Below are 27,709 nucleotides of genomic sequence, written 5' to 3'. Positions count from 1 at the left end.
TTTTTTCTTCTCCCCCCCCCTTTTTTTTGCCTCTTATTCCTCTCTTTCTTCTTGCCTTCTCTATATTTCGGGTTCTGTTTAGGGCGACAGGCACGCTGCTGGGGGGGGTAGGCCGTAGCCTTCTGCAGGGGTGCAGGGTGGGGTGGGTGGGTTGGGGCTTCTTTGCTTTTTTCTTTTCCTTGGTTCTATGGCTCTTTTGTATCCCTTTATAGGAGCGCCGCGTCTGTCCCTGTCCCCCATGGTGTGATTGAGGGTGGGGACTAGAGATGCGTTGTTCTTTTTCTTGCGGTTTTGCCGCACTTTGATTACGACTCGCATGCCCACCTTGCTGGAGATATCCTTACTTCTTTGCGCGCTTATTGCTGTGGGGCGCTTGCATTGGCGCGGCGTTCTCTCTTTCTTGCTTATGTTACTTCTTTCTTTCCCCCTCTTTTTCTCTATTAGGTTAGTATGGCAGGTGATTATTTTTATTGTCGCTATTCCGGTTCCTATGTTCTGTCTATAATATGTAACTGGGTGATGTGTAGACAAGAGACAAGCCACGGTGGGTGTTGCTTTGGTCTATGGCATCTGTTTTCTGAATGGTGTCAACTGTTGCTGATAATTATCCGTATCGATGCCCTTATGCTTTTTGTTGTTGCTCAGTGGCCTGCTATGGGAACCCGGATGTATGTATACTTCATTTGATCCTGTGATACTCCTTATTATAAAAATAACCTTCTTTTCTCCTGTTCGATAGCCGCACCTACCCTTTCTAGCCTGACTTGATTGTTCCTGTATTGTTGGTTTCTTCCAGACTATCGTTTCGGAGTCATCGGCTGCTCGTATTGTGTCGTGGCCGGCCTGACTGGTTGTAGGCCTGTATTTGTATATGCCTTACTACACAATAAAGGTTTTCAAAAAAAAAAAAAAAAAAAAGAATCCCATTGGACTCCAGATAGGCAGTCAGAGTGGAGTTGACATGTGCTTCCGCCATTTTCGCAAGATAGGGAAGCAGCGAAATAGGTCGGAAACTTTCAGGCCTTAAGGGATCCAATGTAGGTTTCTTCAGGAGGGGTAATACTTTGGCATGTTTCCAGGATTTAGGAACGGCAGCTTGCTGAAAAGATCGATTAATCAGTTCGCGGCCTTCCTGCAGGACAGAGTTATGAAGTGATCTGAACAAATCTGGTTTGATGGGATCATCTGGAGATCCAGACTTTACTCTTAGGGCTAGATGTTCTATCTCTGACTGTTCTATAGGTGGAAGGGACAGGAGGAAGTGGGGAGGGGCAGAATTGTCTCTAGCCGGATTAAAGGGCCCCGACGGGCTGTCAGGTTGGAGCAGGTCATATATCCCTTTAACTTTGTTAATGAAAAAGCAGGATAGTTCTTCACACTGTGCATCTGACACAATCAGATTGCCTGTGCCTACCGGAGCTTTGGACATTTCTTTCACCAGGGAAAAAATCGTTTTAGAGCGATTTGTGCTTGAAGTAATCAAATCCGAGTAATAAGTGGCTTTAGTTCTCTTTATAAGTTTATGATAGGCTTTAGTGGCTGTTCTAAACTTAATTTTGGCTAGGGGGTCATAAAATCGCCTCCAGGTACGCTCTAGCAGCTTGCAGTGTTTTTTTGTTTCAGCAAGAGTTTCCGAATACCAAGGATGAGACTGATCTCGCCTAGGCCTCATACGTTTCAGAGGAATGAAATGATCTAAAGAATTTTTGATCCATTCCCTATAAGCAGAATCTGCTTCTTCCATGTTGCCTGACCGGACAGGTCGGGAATGGTTGAGCCTGGCTTTAAACTGGGCTTTGTCTAGGCTATTCCAAGAGCGCCTCCATAAGGAGGGCATAGGGGTTTCCCTGCCGTTAGCTAAGATCTTATTTGACACAGAGACCAAAAAGTGGTCAGTCCAGCTAAGAGGTCTAGGGGGTTCAGCTATAGCCTCCTCTATATTAGTAAAGACAGGATCCAGGAGGTGACCTGCCTTGTGAGAGGGTCCCACAATCAGCTGATGGAGCTGGCATGCTTCCAAGTCGCCTAGAAATTTCGCTATATTGGGAGAGTCTTGCCGCTCAAGATGGAGATTGAGGTCACCAAACACACTGAAATTGGCCGATTGGAGCGCTAATACCGAAATAGTTGATAGTAGCGACTCTTGGAAAGCACTCGCCGGTCCTGGAGGATGGTATACAAGGAGCCCTGTGAGAGTGAACGTGTCAGAAACCCTTATCTTAAACTGTACGCATTCACTATTAACTATGCTTGTGGCCATGAGGGTGCATGTGTATTTGGACTTATAGATCACCCCTAATCCACCCCCTCTTCCAATGGGTCTGTTCTGGGCAGATATAAGGTAGTCCGGGGGGGAGCGCTAGAGCTAAAATGGTCGCGGAGTCCTCAGACAGCCATGTTTCTGTCAAAAACAGAACATCAGGGTTTTCGTCTGAGAGGAGCTCATAGACGTCCTCATGGTGCTTTACCAATGATCTACAATTGAGACTCAATATGAGAAGTTTAGGGGGGCTGGAATGCGCTGAGACAGAGGAAGATATCGGAGAACAAACCTCAGAGATCTTAAAGCAGCAATGGTTGCAGAGTATGATTGGAGAGCCCGGATGACATGCATGCGCCACACAATCAGTCTGAAGTCTTAGAGCAAGCAACTCATCCCTGGCATAGGGAGCCATCGTAAATCAAGCGTCCAGGGGGCTGGGCAGCAGGCAGCGGACCAGCGCGGACGGGCGCAGACGGGCTCGCCTTTGGCGACCCACCGCGCGTGTCCGCTGCGCGGGAGCTAATGTCTCTGCCTAAAAAGGCACTGGTCCCGCCTCTGGCGGTAGAATTACGCCCTCGGGGGGCCGTGCCAAAGGTCAAGTACGCCCTCCACTCAAGCGGCACAAGCCGAGGTGGAACGGAGCGGCGACCTGGAGGAAAGCGAAGAGTGGTTCAGGTAGGCTTTACACAGTATCAGCAGTAGAGTTTAAAAACAACAACATTAAGCAATTTCAAAATGAAAATACAAGTTTTAAAAACGAGAACGGAGCGCTGCTGCAACGCCTAGCGTCTCCAGCGTGTCTGCTGCGCGAGAGCTAATGTCTCTGCCTAAAAAGGCACCGGTCCCGCCTCTGGCGGTAGAATTACGCCCTCAGGGGCCGTGCCAAAGGTCAAGTACGCCCTCCACTCAAGCGGCACAAGCCGAGGTGGAACTGGGAGGCGACCTGGAGGAAAGCAAAGAGTGGTTCAGGTAGGCTTTACACAGTATCAGCAGTAGAGTTTAAAAACAACAGCATTAAGCAATTTCAAAATGAAAATACAAGTTTTAAAAACGAGAACGGAGCGCTGCTGCAACGCCTAGCGTCTCCAGCGTGTCCGCTGCACGGGAGCTAATGTCTCTGCCTAAAAAGGCACCGGTCCCGCCTCTGGCGGTAGAATTACGCCCTCGGGGGCCGTGCCAAAGGTCAAGTACGCCCTCCACTCAAGCGGCACAAGCCGAGGTGGAACGGGGCGGCGACCTGGAGGAAAGCAAAGAGTGGTTCAGGTAGGCTTTACACAGTATCAGCAGTAGAGTTTAAAAATAACAGCATTAAGCAATTTCAAAATGAAAATACAAGTTTTAAAAACGAGAACGGAGCGCTGCTGCAACGCCTAGCGTCTCCAGCGTGTCCCTGCACCCGGCTCCCCGCGGCCTCCTGTGCCCAAATCCGGGGTGCCTACCTACCCTCCAAGATCCCAACTTACCCCTCGAAGTGTTGGTTGCTCCATAGGATCCTCCGTCCCCGAGCCTGCAGCCTTTGTTCCCTTTTCAAGATCTCCATTGAATAACATTGAGAACCCGACGTCTCAAAAGCACCTTGCAACCAGCCGCCCGAGTGCCCCTGGCAGTGCAACCTTTGTCCTATCCTACTTCCCCATTTGACCTGAGCAAGTGACCAGGAGCCCAGCTCCCACAGCCGCATGGCCTGCTGGCCAGCAGCCACCAACCGAAGGCCCCCTGCCTCTCATTTGAAAACATTGGGCCTAACTACCTCTGCACCCGGCTGCCCCTGTGTCAGTGAGGGTGTACCAACTGTACCTACCTGACCCTAGGAGACCCTTGAGTCCATGCCCAGGTCCTTAACTCTGCCAGTCGAGTACTTACCTAAAAGCCGATAACTCACTTTTCTTCCATAGGCTAACATTGACTGGTTTCACTTTGAAATTCTTCTATGTGTGGAGTTTTTGGAACTTTAAAATATTCACCTAAAATCAGCAGAACACCGAATTCCGTTTTACTCACCTGTTATCAGGAGAGACCTCAGTGCTGCACCTTTTAGCCCAGCACAAACCCTGAAAAGTAATTCTAACCGTACTTACCAGTAACCTGAATTTTCTTCCATAGGAAACCATTGATTGTTTTTCTGTGAAATTTCTTCTGAGTCGATTTTTGCAAACTACAAATGTTCTTTAAAAATCGTACTAACTACCACAGAGTAATTACTTACCTGTTTTAGATAGAGGTCTCAGTGCTGAACCTAGGAGTCCAGCACTGGATGACAAAAGTAACGTAAACATACTTTACCTACCAAATGAATTTCATTCCATAGGATAACATTGGTAATTATGTTGTACTTTGTATAAGAAGACACTTGTAGTCAGGTTGTAGGTTTCTTCAAGTCTTCTTTATTAATCCATGTCTTGTAACTCAAACAGGGATCAAGTTGGTACAACTCTAAATCCAGCTCTATGACTCCTGTGCCAGCCCCTGCCAGCCCCACCAGGAGCAGCCTGCCTAGCTGCTCAGCCCATCTCCAACTGTCACACACTCATCCACACAGGCACCCAGGCATTCCATTCATCACAGGCACACCAACATTCCGTCACCATCTCTTGCTCTGGCTGAGCAGCTAGGAAGACCTAGACTGATTTACATAGCCATGTAAATCTCAGGATACAACATTATCCCTTTCCTTTAAAAATGAAAACAATCAAATAAGAAAAGGACTATACTCAATACAATAATGTTCATAACCTAGGGACGAAAAAGAATTTAAAACATCACCAAAAGAAGAACAAAGCAAACCAGGAAGAAGGGCATAATACGGCATAGTATAAACAAGCATCAAATTCGCCCCTCCTCCCTAATGAAGGTTATAAAGATTCATTAAGTAAACAATGAAAGTTGTTAAAATTCATTAAATTAAAATCATCACACATTTACAGATTGGGACAGGAACAATGTAAAGACAAATCACGAATGCAGCTAACAAAGACCCCATCCTTTCCCAAAACACAAGAGAAGAAGGGTGTAATACCCCACAGCGAACACCGAAACCCAGAAACCAACATCAAGGGTGAACAAACACTACAGATGCACGTGTACCACAATATGGACCACATAAAGAGTACACACACACAGTGAAGCACGGGGCGACTTACACACAACAACATCTGAAGCACAGGGCGACTTACACAGAACAACATGTGACGCGCAGGGCGTCTTACACACGACAACACCTGAAGCGCAGGACGACTTACACAGAACAACACGTGATGCGCAGGGCGACTTACACACAACAACATCTGAGGCACAGGACGACTTACACAGAACAACACGTGAGGCGCAGGGCGACTTACACACATACCAACATAAAATGTGCAGCGCAAGGCGACTTACCAACACATAACACAAGATGATGGGGACCACCCACCATAACCAGAACTACCCTCAACTAAGGGGAAACCAGTGATGTCCACCCTCCAAGAGACAAAGATGTCCCCAAGCTGCAAATAGCGTAAAACAGTGGCATCACAAACTACCATAATTTGCATGGTGGAAACAAGTACTATAACCATAAAAGAAGAACACTTCCCAACTACGTTACCCACCGGTGAGCGATCTCTCACCCGAGTTGTGCTGCAACTCATATATGCAACAAATACATCACCACACGACATGCACCTTAACTTGTGAAGTAAGACATTGAAATGGTGCTAGCGTAAAGTGCTTTAACATACATTAAACTGTAATGAGATAAAAGATAACTGGACACTGCTATTTTAAATTTAGCATGAGTTCCAACAATCTCATTGAGTCGTTCAGGGCTCTTCCTGATTCCCTGTTATAATTCCCAGAACAACTAGATGGCACACCAGACCAAGATTCACATTCAAAATTCGTCTTTAAATGTACATTAATGTATGATACTCGGAACGAGACTCAGATAACTTACTGCCTAAGGTACAGCAGTACTGACGTGCCACGTTGTCTCCAGCCACCATCCGGCCTTACTGAACCTTATTACAACAACCAAATGCATAAATGGTTGGCAGAAGCAGTCTCGTGAAAAGTAAACTTTGCTGTACACTGAAAAGCTTCACCAAAGAAAGATTAAAGATCGCTGTAAGACGTGAGGTGAAAAAGACACTTACTTCACACAAAAAAAAACTGCAATCCGCTCCAGACAGGTAGCGCTCAAGTGTGACGAACAGTTAAACTCTGACCTCTGATCCAGACGTTTTCCTCACGCACGAAGATGACGTGCTAACGGGACCAGGAAGAATCACTGACTGTCTCCCCGATGACGCATGCAGCACAATCGCCGACTCCCCTTGAGTGTTCTACTGCGTCATCATAATCTTATGGAGCCTGCCCGGTGAAGAGCTCCCAGAGCAACGGACTTCTCTCCAGGATCAGCATGCGCCAGAGACAGCACGGGACCAAGACACAGCACGCAGGTGAGCGCGAGCCACGTCACATTTGAACTTTTGCAATTGGCAGTTTGACGTGGTAACAAAAACGAAGTTCCATCAAGCATTGGATAATTTCACTCATAGGTAGATATGAGCACTGTCAAAATCAAAACATTTTCAACACGCTTTCTCTGCTCGAGCGATAAAAGTACTACCAATTCAGTTTACCAGCCACTCATCCTCTCATCTGTTTGACGTTGTGTAGCTCGGCTGTTTAATCCCACAAAATTGCTGCTACTAGTCGAGCAAACCAATGGCTAGTTCCCTGTAAATCCATTTACAAACGGACAGAATTGGAAAAGTGCTGTTGATAATGTAAATAGATCAGAGCCAACCATATAAGAGTTAGACATAACTCAAAGCTTCCAATCTCCCATTGCTGTAAAGCTTACAACAGATAAACCGTTATTCTTAGTCATGCCAGTATCCACATTGAAAAATGACCAAAACTGTGCTTTATAAAGGCACGAAGCTTAACGCCACAGCGTTCCATGCTTCACAGAGTTAGACATAACTCTAAACTTGACCAACCACAGTTCTCTTGCGCAGTGGATACATCCATACTGCAGGGTAAAAGTCTCCACAAACAAACCCAAACTGCAAACAGGCCATACCTGTGGACAAGTCCATGGAGTAGGATCAGGCAACAAGTTGGGGCCGTCCGATGACAGGACACTGGTTGGGCTAACTTGCCTTTTACTCCATACTTTTCATTTCTTTTTGTTTCCTTCAAGTTACGCTGGTTACAAAGTTTTCTTAGGAGTCTCTGGATTACTGTTCAGTCCTTAAGTACGCTTGGGTCTTGGTCCTTGGTCCTCGTCGCCAAAAATATGTTGTACTTTGTATAAGAAGACACTTGTAGTCAGGTTGTAGGTTTCTTCAAGTCTTCTTTATTAATCCATGTCTTGTAACTCAAACGGGGATCAAGTTGGTACAACTCTAAATCCAGCTCTTATGACTCCTGTGCCAGCCCCTGCCAGCCCCACCAGGAGCAGCCTGCCTAGCTGCTCAGCCCATCTCCAACTGTCACACACTCATCCACACAGGCACCCAGGCATTCCATTCATCACAGGCACACCAACATTCCGTCACCATCTCTTGCTCTGGCTGAGCAGCTAGGAAGACCTAGACTGATTTACATAGCCATGTAAATCTCAGGATACAACAAATTTCAACTAAGTGTAAGTGTCAGCTAAGTGTAAGTGTCAACTTTTAAAATACAATATTCCTTAAAAATCACTACTGTAACCAAAACGCTTTTACTTAACTGTTCATAGCTCATGTCCCGGGACTGAATCTAGGATCCAGTCCTGTGGTTAGAAAAGTAAGTAATTGCATTTAACCAGAAATTCCCATTGAGCTCAATGTTGCATTGTGTTGCCTATTGCAACTATTACATTCAAAAAGTCTATTGCCTATTTGAAAAGTATTTAACTAAAGTAACTCATCTGAGAAATTATATTTTGATACCTTGTTGGTTCTAAAATAAAACAACTATATCTTTTGATACAAAACAATTGGCCTAAAGTTCAGTTCTTGAGTGTGTGAGACCATTTGCTGACTAAGTGTGTACAACAAATGCTTTACACTGTCCTCTGATACTCCCTTACTGCTCGACCAACCTACCACTTTAGAGAGTAAGGTTATATCTAACTTTAGCCTCTGCCAAACCTCTGGGGCCTGGGGACTCTATACACACTGTACCTTACTTTGGTCCAGTATATATAGAGCCACTTTACTACATTACTAAACTGCACTTTACTGCTGAGGTTTTTTGAGTCCATAGTTACAATGTTAACAGCAACATTTCAAGTCCTGGCATACAATGCAATGTCTTTTCAAAAGTCAGGACTAAATTACATTTTGACATTTGTGATGGGGCACTTAGCAGCTATGAATACCCACACAACACCACCATAATATAGTCGGGTAAAGAATGCAGAAAAGAAACTGTGAACATGCTTAAAGCTTCACATTCAGGTCTCTTTAAATGCAAGGCTACAAATTAATCTGATGTAATGTAAATGTTTAAAGGTTTCAGAAGTTACTATACTGTTGGTAGGGTTGACCACCCCTACAATGTCCTAATATTCTGTGGAAATGTGCCAATTATTGGGCACACGGTGCAGGGTTCACCGCTATCTTGTCCACGGGGCCATAGACCAACAAAATAGAGATTGGCACTGAAGCTGGAATTAAAAGAACAAGTTTATTATTCACTCATGAGCGGGACTACGTCCATACAACACCCTCAAGTGTTCAGGAGGTAGTACATTGAATACACAGGCCATGGTGCTTATATACAGACTTTGTTGCAGAGTAAGCATGTAGTTACAAATAGAAGGTACAAGCATACACAGGAATAGTTACAGCCAGACATGGGCAGATGAGTAATCACTTAGTCAGCAAAGTGGAAGGGGGAACATAACTGCTTACAGCAGCACATCATATCAGTTACATCTTTAACCAGGTGCATTTCAGCAGCTACAGGCCTTTTCTCAGCACATACCTTGCTTTGGCTTAGTACTGAAGGAGTTAACTAACGTTGATCACTCAAGCAGAATAGAAGGGCAAGCAGCAGGGAAGACAGAAGAATTACGTAGCTAACAAAATGGATGCCACAGACAAGATGGCTTCAGCCTAAGCTAAAAGAAATTATTTTCGATTTCCACAATTCAGTATGGAGTAGTTGCATGACCTGCAACCATGTTCAGTAATTTGTTTTTAAAACATTTGATTACAGCATGCTTACTTTCTTATAATCCATTAGTAGCTCTGTACGCCAGACAGAGTCCTGACCTTGTGAGAGATGTAATGAGATGGGACAGAGGGTAGTGAGAGGTAAGTATGAGGTAGAGTACAATACACAGACTTACTATGCTTAAAACAGTCTAACATAAATGTATTACACAGACTACCAATCAAAAGACACTAACTTACCCTGCATTACTTCTCCTTTAACTTAAATATGTGCTTTATAACAGTCACTGCAAAAAAAAAACATATTTTGTAAACACTGGAAAAACACAGTTTTTGTTTATTATGTAGTTGAGGCAGCTGAATAAACACTGATAATCATTGATTTTTAATAGAAAAGTTTGGAAAACACTGACAGAACTCCACTGAAATCCACAAAAACAGGATAGCCTGCTGATTCCATCCAGAAAAAAACAGATACATGCTTCTTAATCTTTAAAATACAGTTCTGCTTGAAAGGCTACTGGCAACCCCAGAGATAGCAGACTGCTGCAGCCACTGCAGTGCCACTTGTTACCCTGCACGTTGTAATCTGCCTCTGCTATCTCAGCATCCCTTATGATCCAGAGTGTAAATCAGTAAGATTTCTCTACTTCAAATAGCTTCCTTTTTGTGCTGTAATTAGGTCCTAATTAACTGCTATACCGCTTGCAGCAAAACTCCCTTTGATCTTAGGCACATTGGTTGCCCTTAAAATCCACTCACTGAATTAATTTCCAGGGTAAGGCCTTAGTGAGTATAGAACCTCTAAATACTTAAGAGAAAGAACTTCAATTTCTGGACATCTAAAATCAGAAAAGGTTGTGTTCCTTTAGAGTCCTCCTTGTACATTACTAGTGTCGCTTCATAGGGCTGCCAGATAGGAACGCACTGGTGGGGTCCCACATTTCATTGAAAGCCCACACCGCCATCAGGTTTTGCAGGAAGTAGTGCCCATCTTTAATGCAGATTATTTCAGGTACTTTATCTAAGAGTACTTCTAACTCGTTCTTTAATACTTGTCGCCATTGTTGGTGCACAGATAAGTGGTGTGTGATGCAGGAACACAAGCAGGCAACTTGTTTGTTGGAAAGAGGATTAATTCAGCTACAAGCAGGCTTGTACAAATATGGATACACATATTTAAAAGAAAATCCCACCAGGAGAAGATGTAACCCAGTCCAGGTCAAACTGTCTAGTGACTGCTCCACGGAGTCTCCATCCCATACTGTTCTGCGACATCACGGGACAACTACATGGCAGGAGGCCACCGTAACGTTTCCAGAAAAAATATGGTAGAGGTTGGAACAGTATGTCAACTCTCAAATATACAGCTTAACACCTGGTTTGGGGCAGGGGAGGGAATTATGGGGGAAGAGTATAGATGCTGCATTTAGTGTACACTTTCTTGTGTTGCCTTGAAATTAAACCTTTGAGGGTTAAAGTCACTTGGAATCCTCATTATATCAGTGGATTTACTCATGCATTTCCCCTCCCACCCCTTTTATATTTCTGGACTATCACTCATGTTAAACTCAGGAACATTTTGAGATTCTGTGATATCCGAGCCAGGCTGTTTGTAAGTGTTCAGCACTTACCCAAAGACTCCTATGAACGTGTAATGTCAAATTTAGAGCTGAAATTATTGCATTTTGTGCCTAAAACAAAAGTGTGCTAGCTTGAACAACCTAATTAAAATTTCCCTCTTGAAAACTGCAGTTGTTCCTGCCTGCAGCCATTATTACCCATGATACATTTGTTATGACCATTCCCAGCAATTTTCGATAGTGGAACTGATCAGCACATATATAGCTACAATATTCCCCTGGCAGCAGTCGTTGTAAATCTGCACTTTTTCAGGGGAAACGGCCTCTACAACGAAGCCGTTTCCACGAAATCCTTAACCACGCATGCAGTACCACGCATGCGTGGTTAACACGAAAGCCTTTACCACGCATACCTTTACTACGAGGTTTGTAGTAAAGGCATATGTGGTAAAGGTAAAAAGTAAAAATAGGGGGAGTTGGGGGGGTCTGCCCCCCCCCAAAAAAATCTCACCTCTAGTCACGTCGGGTTATGTATTTAATCAGCGTCGTTTAAGAGAAATCGGAAAATAAACTTCCGCTTTCTCTTAACGACATATGACGTCACCACGCAAGCATCCGAGGTAAAGGTTATGCGTGGAAAACGAATTCCGTTGTAACGCATGCGTGGTAAAGGCATGCGTTGCAACGGAATTCGTTGTAACGTCATACATTCCTTTTTCAGAGCTGAGATAGTCCGTTTTGCCAGTTGAGAGCAATTATATATGACAAATAGAATAAGCATATTCTACTACAGTTTGAGGAAACTACAGGCAAACTAAAGAGACTTCACTTTACTGAAATCCTTAATTGGATAACCCAACCTATAATGGAAGCAGGAGATTCCAGGAAACGTGATATATTCGCCTTATAACTCCCTTCTGAATAAGCACTGGAATTGCTGCTTATACAGATTATTGAAGTTGTCGAGCCATTTAGCATGCTACAAAATATTGGGAATTAGTGGGAAATTAGCGAATTATATCCTTTATAACTAGTTTTTGTTTTACCTTAAACGGATGTACCTTCTAAAGACAATATGGCACATTGTGCTGTTCTACTTGTTGCTGCAATATTTTTCCTTTTTATGAAATTAACTTTATTGAATGACGTACTGTACCATCAATATGTAAAACTCAATACAAATGTTATAAAAAATAACCAAAGGTGTGTGTTCGTATTCATTCTTTTCTCAGTGCAATTTGAGAACATGCACAAAAAGATTAGCCATGAAAAGCTATCGCTTTGATTTTTTGTTCAAATTCATTTTCGTATTTTTTCCTTAGATTTCCTGACCATGTCCGGAAGGAATCTGAATCGTAGTTTCCTAATACAGGAAGTCATTCAACCTCCTGTGGTCAGTCACAGCTATCCATTTGGAAATGGTGCGAACTCAGACAATGATACTTTGGAAGATGATAATGAATTATATGAGCTGCGTCCAAGAGGAAAAGAGAAAATCAGGCGAAACACTTCTAGAGACCGACTGGACGACATTGTGTTCGTAACAAAGGAAATACAAGAAGGCGATACGTTAAATGCAGTTGCTCTGCAATATAGTTGTTCTGTAAGTTCTCTTTGTTTGTCACATAAATAACAAGCTCTATAATATTAATTTTGTTATATTTGGTTTTATTAATAATGTCTATACACTAAGTTCATTGGAAAACTCCGTTACTATCCAGTGCTAAAATTGTCATCAATAACTACGGTGCTTTGACCACATCTAAGGTGCTTAACAGCCTGCAGAGGGAGTATGGAGGGTCTGTGAGAATGATGCCTCAGTACAAATAAAGAAGAGCTGTGAACAATTAACTTGACAGCAGGATTAAAAGTGTGAGTGGAGCTCTGTGATCCAATGGAGGGTGTGATAGTGTGAGAAGCATCGTACATTAAATTCCTCTTTTCGCTCTGTCGTTCCCAGCCCTCCTTGCTCCATCACACCTGTTCTTCGCATCTGGCATTGGAGGTTGGGGTTGGCAAGGGGTTCCAGGGTTCTAATAGTATATAGTATATACGTTGTTTCATTTGTAATATTTGCAGGTGTATTGGCTACTTTTGGCGATTGAGTTATTAAACACATGCTAGGTGGTAATGATAGTCTTCTTTCAGTATTTTCAATCGCATTAACAACAACCCCAATTGTTTGCTGCAGCATTCTATCGATGGCGGTTAAAGTGGGTAATGGAGTTGGCGCCGATGTAAGTTTTCTAGTAGTAGATCGTGTATGCATAGGTGTCTTTTTAACCACAGCTCTACTTTTGCTTTTACCCTCCATCTGGAACTACAAGCCGCTACACTTTATAATATAACGTGAGAGGGTACTACATTTGCTGGAATGCTAATGAAGTCCAAGGGGGGTGGCCCAGTCCAGTCTCTTTCGGTCTCAGAGGGCCCGCCCTTTGCCCGGGCTTCGCCCGGCGCGTCCCGCGGGACGAGTGACTGCCGTTGCTTTTGTGCGCCTCCTGGAGCTCTTGTGGGCGTCGCTGGTGGAGGGAGGGGCCCGGCGGAGCCAAGCCCGGCCGGGAAGCAGGCGGAGCAAGGCCCGGCCCTTGGTGGCTGGTGCGGCGCTTCGGCGGAGCAAAGCCCGGCTGTGAAGTCTCCCAGGAACAAACAGGTACCCCCACTGAGCTCTGCCCTGGCGCTGCCTTTATGCGCCTCCTGGCGCTCTTGTGGGCGTCGCTGGTGGAGGGAGGGGCCCGGCGGAGCCAAGCCCGGCCGGGAAGCAGGCGGAGCAAGGCCCGGCCCTTGGTGGCTGGTGCGGCGCTTCGGCGGAGCAAAGCCCGGCCGTGAAGTCTCCCAGGAACAAACCGGTACCCCCACTGAGCTCTGCCCTGGCGCTGCCTTTATGCGCCTCCTGGCGCTCTTGTGGGCGTCGCTGGTGGAGGGAGGGGCCCGGCGGAGCCAAGCCTGGCCAGGAAGCAGGCGGAGCAAGGCCCGGCCCTTGGTGGCTGGTGCGGCGCTTCGGCGGAGCAAAGCCCGGCCGTGAAGTCTCCCAGGAACAAACAGGTACCCCCACTGAGCTCTGCCCTGGCGCTGCCTTTATGCGCCTCCTGGCACTCTTGTGGGCGTCGCTGGTGGAGGGAGGGGCCCGGCGGAGCCAAGCCCGGCCGGGAAGCAGGCGGAGCAAGGCCCGGCCCTTGGTGGCTGGTGCGGCGCTTCGGCGGAGCAAAGCCCGGCCGTGAAGTCTCCCAGGAACAAACAGGTACCCATCAAAGTCATTATTGCATTTGATGGTCAGCCAATAAAGAGAGGTTTCGTTTATTTTCTCTTAGAGAGATTAGTCTGTATTTTTATTTTTATTCTCATTAGTTAAATAAAGCATTTACAAAAATAATCGAAAATAAGATTGGTTAGAACAAGCATAGAAAATAAAAGCATGTTCCATTCAGAACATAGACCCTATTCTAAGTTAAAGGACCTGTCCTATCCTAACATGAACACATTGAGTTCCTTCTGGAAAAAAGCAAGTAGATTTTGGAGCAGGGTCAGATTAACTAAAGAAAAAATCGAACTTCCTATTAAGGATTGTACTGGAGACTCTGGACATTTGCAGTAATGACAGTCTAAACAGGAGAGAAAGAGAGACTCACAACAGTAGCTATGATAAGCATAAAGGCAGCAAGTCTCCTTACTTTGTGTAATGATGAATCAAAGTAAGGATGAATCAAAGAAAATCAATGTCTGCATTAGCTTATGGCAATTCGAGCAAGCACAATAAAGTGCTAAGGTGCATGGCAGGGTAAGAGTGCATAGAATGACTTTACTTTCTAGCTAGGAACCCATAATATTTAGAAAAGTCAATAAACCTGTTGCAAAAACAGGTGAATTTGTCATCATCATCCATTGGGAGAAGATCTTCCAATGATCTGTTGTCCTCGATTCCCACGGTAAACGCCCACGTGGCATTAAGTAATATTAATATATAAGCTTTATTTTTAACAACCAGTGAAATAAAAGCAAAAAGACAGACAGGCATAAAATGTGGTTAAGAGAGTATAAAAGACGAAAGAGTATACAATCCTTTCGACACATGTCACGGGGTGTACAGAGCTTCGTCCTAATGTGGGAACTTGATCTATGCAGCGCGGAGACTGTTTGAATATTTATGTAAATGTATTGCGACTTATATAGCGCACGTGTCACCCGAAGGCATCAAGGCACTTGCCTTGGGAACTCGTCCCGGCTTTTCCCTGTGAGTTAACCCCTACTGGGTATCCCCAGGGTGAAAGCCAGGCATCCCGCAGCGGGTGGGCCGCCGTAGTGGAGATTAAGCAACTATTGCCCAGAGTTGCAGCGTGGGACCCCATGATTAGAATAGGCACCGAGGCGAGAATTATCGAGTCCGTGGACATTTTAGGCTCAGGACCCTGCCGCGTCGGGAATTGAACCCTGGTCCCGGGCCAGACCTCTGCATCAGGGTCTGCCGCTCTAATCAGTGAGCCACACTCCTCCATAAAGTCTCCCCCACAGTGTCCGTTCAGGTTACCCGGTGCCAGTGCTGGAGTTGACGAGGAATAAAATTGAGTCCGACATTTGTGCCGTTGCAAGAGCCCACCTGTCATGATCGAATGAACAATTCATCTTACAGAAAGCATTCATACAGTAAAAAGATTACATTTGTAAAAATTGAGGTAGTACCCATAAAACGAAAGATTAAAACAACAATTAAAACATTACAGGTTAAAATATCTTACAATGATATCAGTGCTCAACAATAATTTATCAGGATATTCACCTTCTGATAGATACATCTGCCGTGTGGATTCCTCACCTTGTGAATATCCCCCTTGCATCAGCAACATTCGGAATTTTTTCTTCGTAGCACGCCGGCGTGGACGACGTCACAGGAGCACGGCATCGCGCGTGTCTCCGTCGGACGTCACCGACTCCTTATTAGACCCACGTCGGCGTGATGACGTCAGTTCCCTTTTTTCCGCGTCGACGACGCTAACGGTTTCTGGGATCTTCTGCGATACTTAGTATCTTCTACTATTATAGTGTTACTATTTCATCTTTAATTATTCCTTCTTCGTCGAGAATGTCGTCGAGGAAGACAGGATTCAAACAATGTGGGTCATGCGCTCGCATGATGTCGATCACCGATCCACATAGTGATTGTTTATGGTGTCTAGGATCAGACAATGACGTTAAAAACTGTCGATCCTGCTTCAAACTGAATCCTAAGGCTTTGCGTGAACGTGAAGCTAAACTTCTTCTAGCGAAAGTAAAGGGAAGAGAAGCTGAAAGATCATCGAGGTCGACGTTGAGACGCTCGAAGTCGAGACAGAAGTCGCGTTCGAAGTCGAGGTCGAAGTCGGCTTCGAGGTCGAGAGCCAGAGCAAGGTCGAGGTCTAGAGAAAGATCGAGGTCCAGATCCAAGTCGGCTTCGGGTCATGCTTCAGGTTCCTCGAGGAAGAAGCGCAAGAGGAGGAAACACATCCTTCTCCTGAGAGCTTAGTAGTACAGGCCGCTTGTTCCAACAGGTCGGCAGGTTCGTTTCCTCAAGTGCCAGCAGACAAAGACTCAAAAAAATTGGACCAATCTGCTAAAAAGATTTTCTCATCAAGTAGCATGGCTTTGAAATCTACTAATGCTACTTGTTTGCTAGGGAGGTATGTACATGCTTTGATGGACTCTGTGAAGCAACTGTCATCTAAGCTTCCTGAGGATGATAGAAAGAACTTTAATGAGGTAGTCTCCGACACTCAAGCTGCTGCCCGCTTAGTTATTCAGAGTGGCATGGATACGGCGGACTCTGTTGCCAGAATTATGGGTTCTACTGTTGCCTCCAGAAGAGCTGCGTGGTTAAAGGCTTCTGATTTTTCGGCAGACGTTCAATTCACTTTGATGGACTTACCTTTTGATGGGACAGGCCTCTTTGGGAAGAAGGCGGATGCGGCTTTGGAAAGATTCAAAGATAGCCGGGCTACTGCAAGATCTTTGGGTCTCCAGGCAAGAGGTTCTACCACTAAGAAGTTTAGAGGGTTTGGTAGATCCTCTTTTCGTCCCTTCAGACAAGGCCAGCAACAACAACAACAGCAGCAGCAGCAACAAAACCCTCTGTATAAATCTTATAGAGGTAGACAAAAGGGTCGTGGACGTGGACGTCAAGTCTCCTCTTCCTCTACTTCCTCCAATAATACCCAACCCCCACCTACATCAGCAAAGCAGCCCTAGATCCGCCATTCTGGATCATGTGGGTCCGGTAGGGGGTCGGCTTACCCACTTTTTACGGGATTGGGAATCGGTTACATCAGATCTTTGGGTTCTCAATCTCGTAGAGAATGGGTATGCACTTCCTTTTCAGGAGTTCCCTCCCAATTACCCTCCTTGCCAAGGTTATTGTTCGGAGGACCACCTTCTTCTCCTGCAGGAAGAAGTCCTGGCACTGTTCCGAAAAGGTGCGTTAGAGGTGGTTCCAGAGCGGGAAAGGGGTCAGGGGTGCTACTCCCGGTATTTCCTGATACCCAAGAAGGATGGCAGGCTTCGGCCAATCATGGACCTCAGGATTTTGAACCTCTATCTCAAACAGGAGAAGTTCAAAATGCTCACACTTGCACAGGTTCTTCAAGCGCTGATGGAAGAAGACTGGATGGGGTCGATAGACTTGCAGGATGCGTATTTTCACATCCCCATTCTGAAGTCGCACAGAAAGTACCTCCGTTTTACGGTGGGATCGCAACATTACCAGTTTGCGGTCCTTCCTTTTGGGCTTACTACTGCGCCTCGAGTTTTCACCAAGGTGATGGCAGTGGTGGCTGCGCATCTCAGAAGATCGGGGATTCCTGTGTTCCCCTATCTAGACGACTGGCTGATCAAGGCGGAGTCGCCGGAGAATGTGCTTCATCATCTGCAAGAGACGACTCCGTTGTTGCACAAGTTGGGTTTTTCGATAAATGTACCCAAGTCTCACCTGGTGCCCTCCCAGCGCAACCTGTTCATAGGTGCGGTACTGGACACTACTGTATGTCGTGCATTCCCTCCACCTCAAAGGATTCACAACATACAAGAAATGATTCCTTTATTCTACAATGGAGCGGTTGTTCCAGTCCTGAAGGTCCTTCGTCTGCTCGGTCTGATGGCTTCTTGCATTCTGTTGGTCAATCATGCACGCTGGCACATGAGGGCACTCCAGTGGTGCCTCCGCAGGCAGTGGTATCAGCACAACGGAGATCTCAGGGAGTCAGTGAGGATCTCCAGAGAAACTGCAGCGGATCTGTCTTGGTGGAGTGTGGAAGGCAATCTGTCACAAGGAAAGCCTTTTCAACTTCCTCCTTCAGTGGCCACAGTGATAACGGATGCATCCACTCTCGGGTGGGGTGCTCATCTGGGGGACCTGGAGGTCAAAGGACTTTGGTCTCCAGAGGAAAGGTTGCTTCACATCAACCTTTTGGAATTGCGGGTGATAAGTCTGGCGCTCAAGGCCTTCCTTCGCGGTCAGTCGGTTCAGGTCCTGACGGACAACACGACCGCGATGTGGTATATCAACAAGCAGGGAGGTGTGGGATCGCAGTGTCTCTGCAGAGAGGCTCTGCGTCTCTGGTCCTGGGTTCAGGATCACCAGATTTGTCTGATGGTAAATCATCTGGCCGGAGTTCTGAACGTTCGTGCAGACCGTCTCAGTCGGCAGTTCTCTGCCGACCACGAGTGGAGGCTTCACCCGGAGGTGGTTCACGACATCTTTCAGATGTGGGGGACTCCTCAGGTGGACCTGTTCGCCACTCACCAGAATGCTCACTGCCCGTCATTCTGCAGTCTCCAGTTTCCGATGCAAGGAGCTTGGGGGACGCGTTTCAGTTGAGTTGGGACAATCAACTCCTTTACGCGTTTCCTCCCATACCCTTGATTCCTCGGGTTCTGAGGAAGATTCGCCAAGACCGGGCCCAATTCATATTGGTCGCCCCGGATTGGCCAAGAAGGGTGTGGTACACAGACCTTCTTCACCTCTCCTCTCACCCACTGCTCCGTCTCCCTCACAGGGCAGACTTCCTGCTGTTTGTTGGTTTTGCTGGCTGTAAGAAGGGCAGAGCGGTGCACAAGCGCACACTTTCCAGGTGGATAATCCTGTGCATCAAGATTTGCTATTCCTTGGCGGGTAAGGACCCTCCTGAGGGTATTAGAGCACATTCAACTAGAGCAAAGTCTGCAACATCTGCTTTGTCTAGAGGTGTACCTGTTGAGGACATTTGCAGAGCCGCGACTTGGGCCTCCCTCCACACTTTCGCGAAGCACTACTGCTTGGATACCGAGGTGAGGAGGGATGGCCACTTCGCGCGCTCTGTTCTCCAAGATTTCCTGGTATAGCAGAGTGGACACCCTCCTCCGGGAGTGGGGACTGCTGTGGGACTCTATTCACAAGGTGAGGAATCCACACGGCAGATGTATCTATCAGAAGAACAAGTTACTTACCTTCGGTAACGCTTTGTCTGGTAGATACAATATCTGCCTGTGGATTCCTCACTTGCCCACCCTCCTCCCCGTTGTCCACTCTGCTATACCTGGTTTTTATGTGTGTATGTTTTCTGCTATTTTGCTAATTTTGCTGCACACTTTGTGTGCGATTTTGATTTGTATGTACTGTGTACATTGTATATTTGCATATTTGCTGTCGTTGGTCCGTCCGGGTGCCTCGAAGGCACGGAAAAAAGGGCAGAACTGACGTCATCACGCCGACGTGGGTCTAATAAGGAGTCGGTGACGTCAGATGGAGTCGCGTGCGATGCCGTGCTCCTGTGACGTCGTCCACGCCGACGTTCTACGAAGAAAAAATTCCGAATGTTGCTGACGCAAGCTGGATATTCACAAGGTGAGGAATCCACAGGCAGATATTGTATCTAACAGAAAAAGCGTTACCGAAGGTAAGTAACTTGTTCTTCTGGACCCTTGTGTTTTAAAGATGCAAGGTGGGTCAGCTTGTCTGCAGTGTACAGTAAAGTGCATGTGCATCGCCTCAACTAGTGACGTTATTCCCAAGGGGAGTGGTACCTAATACCCAGGCCGAATAGGTACTGGGGACATAGACACTACATCGTACTATATTATTCACTTGGGCCTTTCTCCTGGTGGCCCATATGCAGCCTAGAAACTTAGCTATGGCGCAGACAAACAGTGATCTAGTATCCGATTTGAGGATATGCAAGGCTTCCCGGTGGTTCTGTATGCCCATTTGCGGACAAATGGGTTTTATCAATTTGAGTCTTGAGCTCACGTAAGCTGGGCACGCAAACAGCACATGGGCTACAGGCTCCACTGGTGCCTTGTAACCTGGGCAGTTACTGGGGCTCAGTTCGCTGGTGTGCCACTTAGGTGATACTTTGTTGACAAGGATGGTACCGCACCTGAATTGAATGTACAAGTTCCTGTCCTTGGGGTCTGAATTAGGTCGAGGTAAGGTTCCATGAGTCTGACCTGTTTATGCATTAAGAATTCTATAATAAGTTTCCCTTGATCGGACCTAGTAGTTTGTTGTTGTGCTACCCATTCCCAGTAGTGTTGCTTTACTGTAGCTTTATAAAGCAGGGGTGAGTGTGATTTTTCACACACTTAATGTAGCCCAGCATTGGCCACGATCTTTCTTATGTTTCCTATCCACCCCACCTTGTTACCGGTTTCCAAACGAATAACCTCTGTCATGGCTTCAGCATAAGACAGTAGCTCAGGAGACCTCCGGATTCTAGCCCAAAAACAGCAAAGGACAAAGCTTAGCAATGTCACTTGGGGTAGATGTCCCATGTCTAGCTTTATGGGGGAAAGTGGGTCACTTTGAGGCAGCATCACTGAATTCCTTAGGAATTATGCTCTGATCTGCTGAGCTCAGTTATATTGCCGAAACCTCATAGCTCTGCCCAATGAAGGGCAGAGCTAACTGCATTAAGTTCGTAAACCTGCAGAGCGGCGGCAATAGGCCTACTATGGGAGGAGCGATGTTCTTTCCCTAGTGCCCCTGTGACGCGCTTGTGACTCAGTACCATCTTTGTGAGATGGGGCTTCCAGGACATTTTCTCGAAGAGTCTAATTCCTAAATAGTCAAAGTGCTCACTCTTTCCAGGGGAGCCCCTCCCAGTGTCCATTTGCCTTTGTATGGCTTATGGGGATTGAAAGCCATTTTTTTGGTTTTTGAGGTATTTATCACCAAGCCCCTCATGTCACAAAAAAGTTTGAATCTATTTAATAAAACTCAACCCAGGCTCTTCGCCCCCTAACAGGGGCAATCTCCTACTGCCACCGACAGGCGATACGGACGTTCAAACACTGACTGACCACTATCTCAACACTATGACCTCTATAATTAATGAGGCTGCACCTATGCAGCTAAAAAGAGTCTCTACTAAAATCTCCAATCCATGGTTTGACGGGAGACTCGATGAAGATAGACGAAACATGAGAATGGCAGAGCGTGCATGGAGATCAGCTCCCTCGGCAATGCACCTAAAAGAACTGAAGAAAAAGAGAAACGCCTACTTCAGGAAAATAAGAAATTGAGCTAATCAGATCACAATCCAAGGATCAACCCCAACCACACAACACTGGGCGTGAGGCACCCTCCTGTGAAGACTTCGCTGCTTTCTTTATCCAAAAAACTGACAACATAAAGAGCGATCTCCTCATTGACGCAAGCCTCTTCTCCAAACCTCAGTGCCTAGCACTCACTGAACCAAAAAACAATGCTACATGGTCAACCTTTGGCACATACTCGGAAGCAGAAATTGGCAAACTGCTCAGCACCCTGAAACCATCCAATCACCTCACGGACCCCCTTCCTGCTACCGCAGTAAAAGACTTTACCCCCTGGCTTATCCCTCTCTGGACTAAAATTATCAACAGCTCTCTCCAACAAGGAAGCATTCCTGACTCCCTCAAAGTTGGTCAGGTCACACCTCTACTAAAGAAACCTACAGCCGACCCCGCTGATCTCAACAATTACCGTCCCATTACCAATATTCCCACTTTCGCCAAACTGCTGGAAAAATGCGCACAACTACAATTGACTAAACACATTGAGCAATTTGATCTCCTCAACCCTCACCAGTCGGGCTTCCGAGCAGGACACAGTACAGAAACTGCTATGACTCACATAATTGACGACGCACTTCAAATGCTAGACAAAAAAAGAAGATGCTCCTCATCCTCCTTGATCTCTCTTCAGCATTTGACACCGTTAAACATGAGAATTTACTAGAGCTACTAAACACAAGAATGGGTTTATCTGGAACTGTTCTCAAGTGGTTCACCTCCTTTCTTCACAACAGGTCGCAGAAATTCAAGAGCAACAACCTGATGTCCTCGCCAATACCCGTAACGCTAGGTGTCCCCCAAGGATCCTCTCTATCCCCAACTCTGTTCAAACTAGTCATGGAACCTCTCACCACCTTGCTACAAGCATCCAATGTACACTTTCACATGTACGCAGATGACACCCAACTTTATCTCAAATTACAGTCCACCAAAGACATCTTGCTCCTGAACTCAACGATCAGATGCACCCAATCCTGGCTTGCCGATAATCATCTCAAACTCAATGCCCTGAAAACAGAGTTCCTTCTGATCTCACCTCCAGCGAAGATCTCCACCACTCAAATGTGGCTTAAAAACCTAACCGCACTCAATGTCCAACCCATCATCGTGGACTCAGCAAAATCTCTAGGCATAACACTCGACACCAATCTGAACATGCAGCAACATATCAGCAAGGCAACAAAGAGAGCGAACTTCCAGATCAACACCCTGAGGAAACTTAAACCCTTCCTCCCAGCCAAAGACTTCCAAACTGCAGTACAGGCACTAGTCCTCCCTCGAATTGAATACGGCAGCATCGCCCTCTGCGGACTCCCCCTAACTACAACTGCACCCCTAAGAGCTTCTCTAAACGCTGCAGCGAGACTCATCACTGGGTCAAAAAAGCACTCCCATATTACCCCTGACTTGAAATCCCTGAACTGGCTGCCTTTTGAAGCCAGAATACATCTGAAAATCGCCTGCATGACACACAAGGCGGTACATCTAAACTCACCCGGATACCTCGCTCAGAAACTGACAATCTCTGGAGGAGCTAGAAACACTAGAGGCACAAACAATCTTCTGTTGAAACCTCGAAGATTCCGGAAGGAAAAAACTTAAAAGCGCTCCTTCTCAGGAATGGCGCCTAGGATCTGGAACTCACTCCCGCCCGAAACCAGGCTTATCTCTTCCACTACACTCTTTAAAAAGGAAGTAAAAGCTATCCTCATGGCTAAATACACCTGAACTACTATCTCGAACACTGTTAGTACTCTGCACCAATATGTGCTACATGTTTGACACTTTTTGATTATTTGTATTAATTGTTTTATTACTCACATGTTTGGCTTTTTAGCCACCTATCTGTACTGTTTGACCTATTGATTTATCTGTCTGACTATGCTTCCTCATGTACTTCTCTCTGTAAAGCGCTCTGATATCTGCAAGGATCTTGTCCGCGCTATATAAAACTTTCAAAATAAATAAATAAATAGTAACTGTAACCCCACCGGGGTTTTAAGCACCAGCAGGGTGTTGTCTGCAAATAAAAGGGTTACTACCTTTTCCCCACCTAGAGTGGAGCATCGGCAGGCTCTAATGATAAAAAACGTACCACTCCATTCATGTACAGAGAGAAACGCGTGGGTGCCAGGAAGCAGCCTTGGCGGACTCCCCTACTAGCATTAATACGGTCTGTGAGCTACCCTGTGACCCCATCTTACCTGGGCAAAATTGTCTTCGTGCAGGTAGACAACCAAATTAAGAATGAGTGATGGAATACCCATATCTTTGAGCACTTGCCATAGCCTCTGCCTGGGAACTAAGTCGAATGCGGTCTGTAGATCAATAAAGGTTAAGTATAGGCTGCCCTGACAGATCACTATGATCTTCCAATAAAGAAATACCTGTCTTTTCCCTAAAACCTGCTTAGAATTGCGTTGTCTTCCAAGCTTTGCAGAAAACCTTTTGTTGCTCGTCTATCAGGCTAGTAGGCCTGTAGTTGCAGGGCTCTCCTCTATCCCCTTTTTAAATATAGGGACCACCTCTGCCCCCTTCCAGGACCCTGGGACTGGAGGCCACTCGCTATGGCATTAGCGAGGAGTAGAATATAGCTAGCCCTGTTGGCAATGTCAGAGAAGAAGAGATACCACGGGATGCCATCTGGCCCTGGAGCTTTAGATGGTACTATTCAGCTGATGGCTCACTCAATGTGAAGAAGTTGCCTCTTGGGGACTGAAAAGGGCAGACAACTTTCTCCATCTGGTGCGGATTAGCATCAAAGTAGAGCTTTTTGAAGGGTTCATAACACGTTTGGGCTGTGATGAGGAGTGCACTTAATATCACTGATTTGGATTGCAGCTAAACTGGATGAACATATCGAGCGTGTTCTCTTTGAATGATAAATCAGTATGTTTGCCATCTCATATTTTAATAATGTACTTTTGCTCATTAACTAGTTGGATGCTATTTTTTGCAACAGATTTGGATTTAGTCTTCTTTGCAGACAGTTTCTTTTAATAGATATCCTTGTCTTGATGGAACTGGAAATTTAAAATGTTTGTAAGCTTCTCTTGCATCTAATTAAATGCCTTTTTTTCCAGGTTGCAGACATTAAGAGAGCCAACAATTTCATCAGTGAACAGGACTTTTTTGCCCTAAGGTCAATTAAAATCCCTGTGAAGAAGTTCAGCTTTCTGAGAGAGGCTCATTCCTTACCAAAGGGTAAGCACATATCAAGATCTGGGCCTGCGCTTCTTTCTTTTGAGCACCAAGAAAATGTACCAGCCCCGGATTCCAGCTCGCCCCAAAAAAGTGCTGGCAACTTCTTGCAAGAAGTGGACCGAGACATAGAGCAGATTGTGAAATGTACAAACACAAAGCGGGAAAACTTGAATGAGGTGGTTTCTGCCCTGTCAGCTGAACAGGTCGTTTTTGAACCTATTTACAAAGAGAGAAAACCAAAGGATCCCTATTACGGAGCAGACTGGGGTATCCGGTGGTGGACTGCAGTAGTTATCATGTTGGTAGTTGGTATAATCACACCCGTGTTTTATCTTCTGTATTATGAGTATTTAATGAAAGCCGATGTTAGCCACCATGATTCAACGTCGTTGGTTACTACACTTGCAGAAAAAGTAGCAAATGATGTAGAGCAAGTGAACGCTGGCATTGATCAAATTGAAAGAGAGCATAATCATTACCCCACGAACTCTGAAGCAAATCTTCACAGACCCTATACGTAGCACTGTATTGAAGGCCAGAATGGCAGGTAGACCCAGGTGGATCTATTGTGATTCAATAAAAAAATGACTTGAAACTGAAAATGTTAACTGGAGATCCTGTTAATTGTGAACCACTAGTGCACTTATACGCCTATGAACTGGTTTTGTGCACATTAATGGACAGGAAATGTGTAACATCTTCCGAACATGCTGCCTGGAGATATCTATGTTGAAAGCTTTTAACCAGTGTTTAAAGTCCTGTATTTTGGGAAGAAGAATGTCACATTTCTTGAAGAGGAATTTCAATGATGTATTTTTTTATGAAGATTTTTTTTTAACACAAGCACTTTATTCAGATGCAGTTTTTTAATAAATTACCACTGCATAAACGTTTTTGAATCACCAATTCAAATAAGCGAAGCTGTAACCAAGAAGACAGTTGACTTTATACCTGGATTAAGGAAACACGTTTTTTCCAATATATATATATATATATATATATATATATATATATATATATATATATATCTTTTAAAGCAATGTCCACATTGACTGCATGTATTAATTACTTGTGAGTATTTTAATGCTGTTAGCAAATGGCAATATCCATCTTCACACGCGAGATGGTTTTGTTGCAGGTCAATAGCACAGGATATGTTCTGATCTCATTTCGGCGTGTGAGTGGCTAGTTTATCCCTAATAAGTCCGGGTTAGGGTAAGCACCAATCAGATGCTGAGCCTCTACATTATCTCTGTCTTCATTTGCTTGCAGTCTCTTTTCAGTGTGCAATAACGCTGATATGGCTATTATGGGAGTCGTCTGAGCATCGTAAAATGTTGATGCAGTTTTAACTTCTTATGTGCCTTGTTTCTGTGTATTCATGTTTTGCTATGTCACAAACCAATAGATTATAGAGATGTTGTTTCTCTTTTGCATTTTCATGCTTGCAGATTTTTTGCTGTGAATGCAGGACTACAAGTACTACAATACAAAGAAAGTTCTTTACATCCTACTCAAGTAAGACTTGGGGAAAACTTGAGAGCTATGCTATTTTAATTACGTAAAGCGAGGAGAGTGTTATAGGAGTTTAACTAGCAGCGTTTCATGACCAAGAAGTATTCAGTGTGCTGTTTTATGCAATGTATGTTCTGTGACAGATGTCTGAACGAACCTGGACTTCACCAATATTCAGTTTGTGGTACTATTAGGCGCATGTCTTTAAATTTATCATGCTACTGTGGAGATCTTCTTAAGCAAATTAAACAATCTCTTTCCTCTGCATCACAGCTCTGATCTTATGCCTAACGAAGTGCACCTAAACATTGCTCCTTTGTAAACCATTTTACATACAATACTTGTCGCACAGTCAAAAACTGCCTGCTGTCAGATATTATTAAACAGAAATTCTGTGGTGCTCTGGGAGGATGTAATGGGATTGATGCTTTATCATCAAGGCAGTACACTGATCTCTGCTATTGGTTCTTTAGACTTCAATGATTTTAAAACATTATACAATGTTGTGTTATTTATGCACCTTTCCTGCCTCTGCCCTCCGTTTTCACATATTGACATAAGGCCATTGTCTATACGCATCTTTCTTTTAACTTAAAAAGGAGATACCTTTGTGCAGCCTGTGTCAGGACCTCTACACCTGCAGTTACTGCATATCCATTGAAGTGATATGACAAATGTTATCCAAACTACTGAAACCTATACTGCTGTCTATGTTGGAATACAGAATAGGGGACACGGGCAAATCAGTGATGTAAAAGACACATTACTTGTAGTCCTTCTTAAAGCTTCTTTAATTGCAACTTTGGCCATTATAAGCTTTTGAGTATTCGAACCATTCCTGGGTAAAAAGTGTACTCTCATCTTTACGTAGCTACCTTCTGTGTATTGTGCTCTTTGTTGTTGATGAAAATATTCACTTTTATTGTGAGGTGCTAGGTTGCCCATAATGACTTATCTGCTGTGTTATCAAGCAGACCAGCAGGTTTATTAAGTTGGTGCATGTTAATGTCACTATGTCAAATTCCTGCACAATTGACTCAAATGTGGGTACTAGAAATTGGATAAATACGAACATTTGTTACCAGCACTGCTTAAAAATGTTAAGTGTGGTAAGAAGCACTGTGCAAAAAAGTTATCGGTCTGAGAACCCTGTTTTTCAAAAGGTAACTTCTCCAGGAAGAGACCTTTCCCAGATTAATAATTTTAGGTTTATTCCCTGCCATCAAGTTGGATCTTGGAATAATGCAACAATCTTCCACATTTGGCAAAATTGTATAAAACAAAGAACTAAAGAACAGCACAGAAAATGTGCGAATGCAGTGACCCAGGCTTAATTTAGGAGGGAGTGGGGTGCAATGAGAGCATTCCCTTTAAAAACATGTAGAAAGCAGTAGCAGAGGTGTTTTTTTTTTGCCTTTTTACATAGCGCATATTCG

The 27,709-nt window shown here is 45.0% G+C and overlaps 1 protein-coding gene across 1 annotated transcript in view; it reads left to right on the top strand.

Annotated features, from left to right (window-relative positions):
* LYSMD3 (LysM domain containing 3) overlaps window positions 1-26,540 on the top strand; it is a 117,149-nt gene extending 90,609 nt beyond the window's left edge. Inside the window, exons 3-4 of the mRNA XM_078675369.1 lie at window positions 12,323-12,603; window positions 24,638-26,540. Of these exons, the coding sequence (XP_078531495.1) occupies window positions 12,334-12,603; window positions 24,638-25,279 (912 nt within the window). The 5' untranslated portion in view covers window positions 12,323-12,333 and the 3' untranslated portion in view covers window positions 25,280-26,540. The remainder of the gene's footprint in view (window positions 1-12,322; window positions 12,604-24,637) is intronic.
* The last annotated feature ends 1,169 nt before the right edge of the window (window positions 26,541-27,709 follow it).

This window comes from Lissotriton helveticus, chromosome 2_1 (assembly GCF_964261635.1).
Source record: "Lissotriton helveticus chromosome 2_1, aLisHel1.1, whole genome shotgun sequence".
Classification (NCBI taxonomy): Eukaryota; Metazoa; Chordata; class Amphibia; order Caudata; family Salamandridae; genus Lissotriton; species Lissotriton helveticus.
Note: the sequence above shows the minus strand (reverse complement) of the source record. Positions and strands in the feature narration are given on the sequence as shown.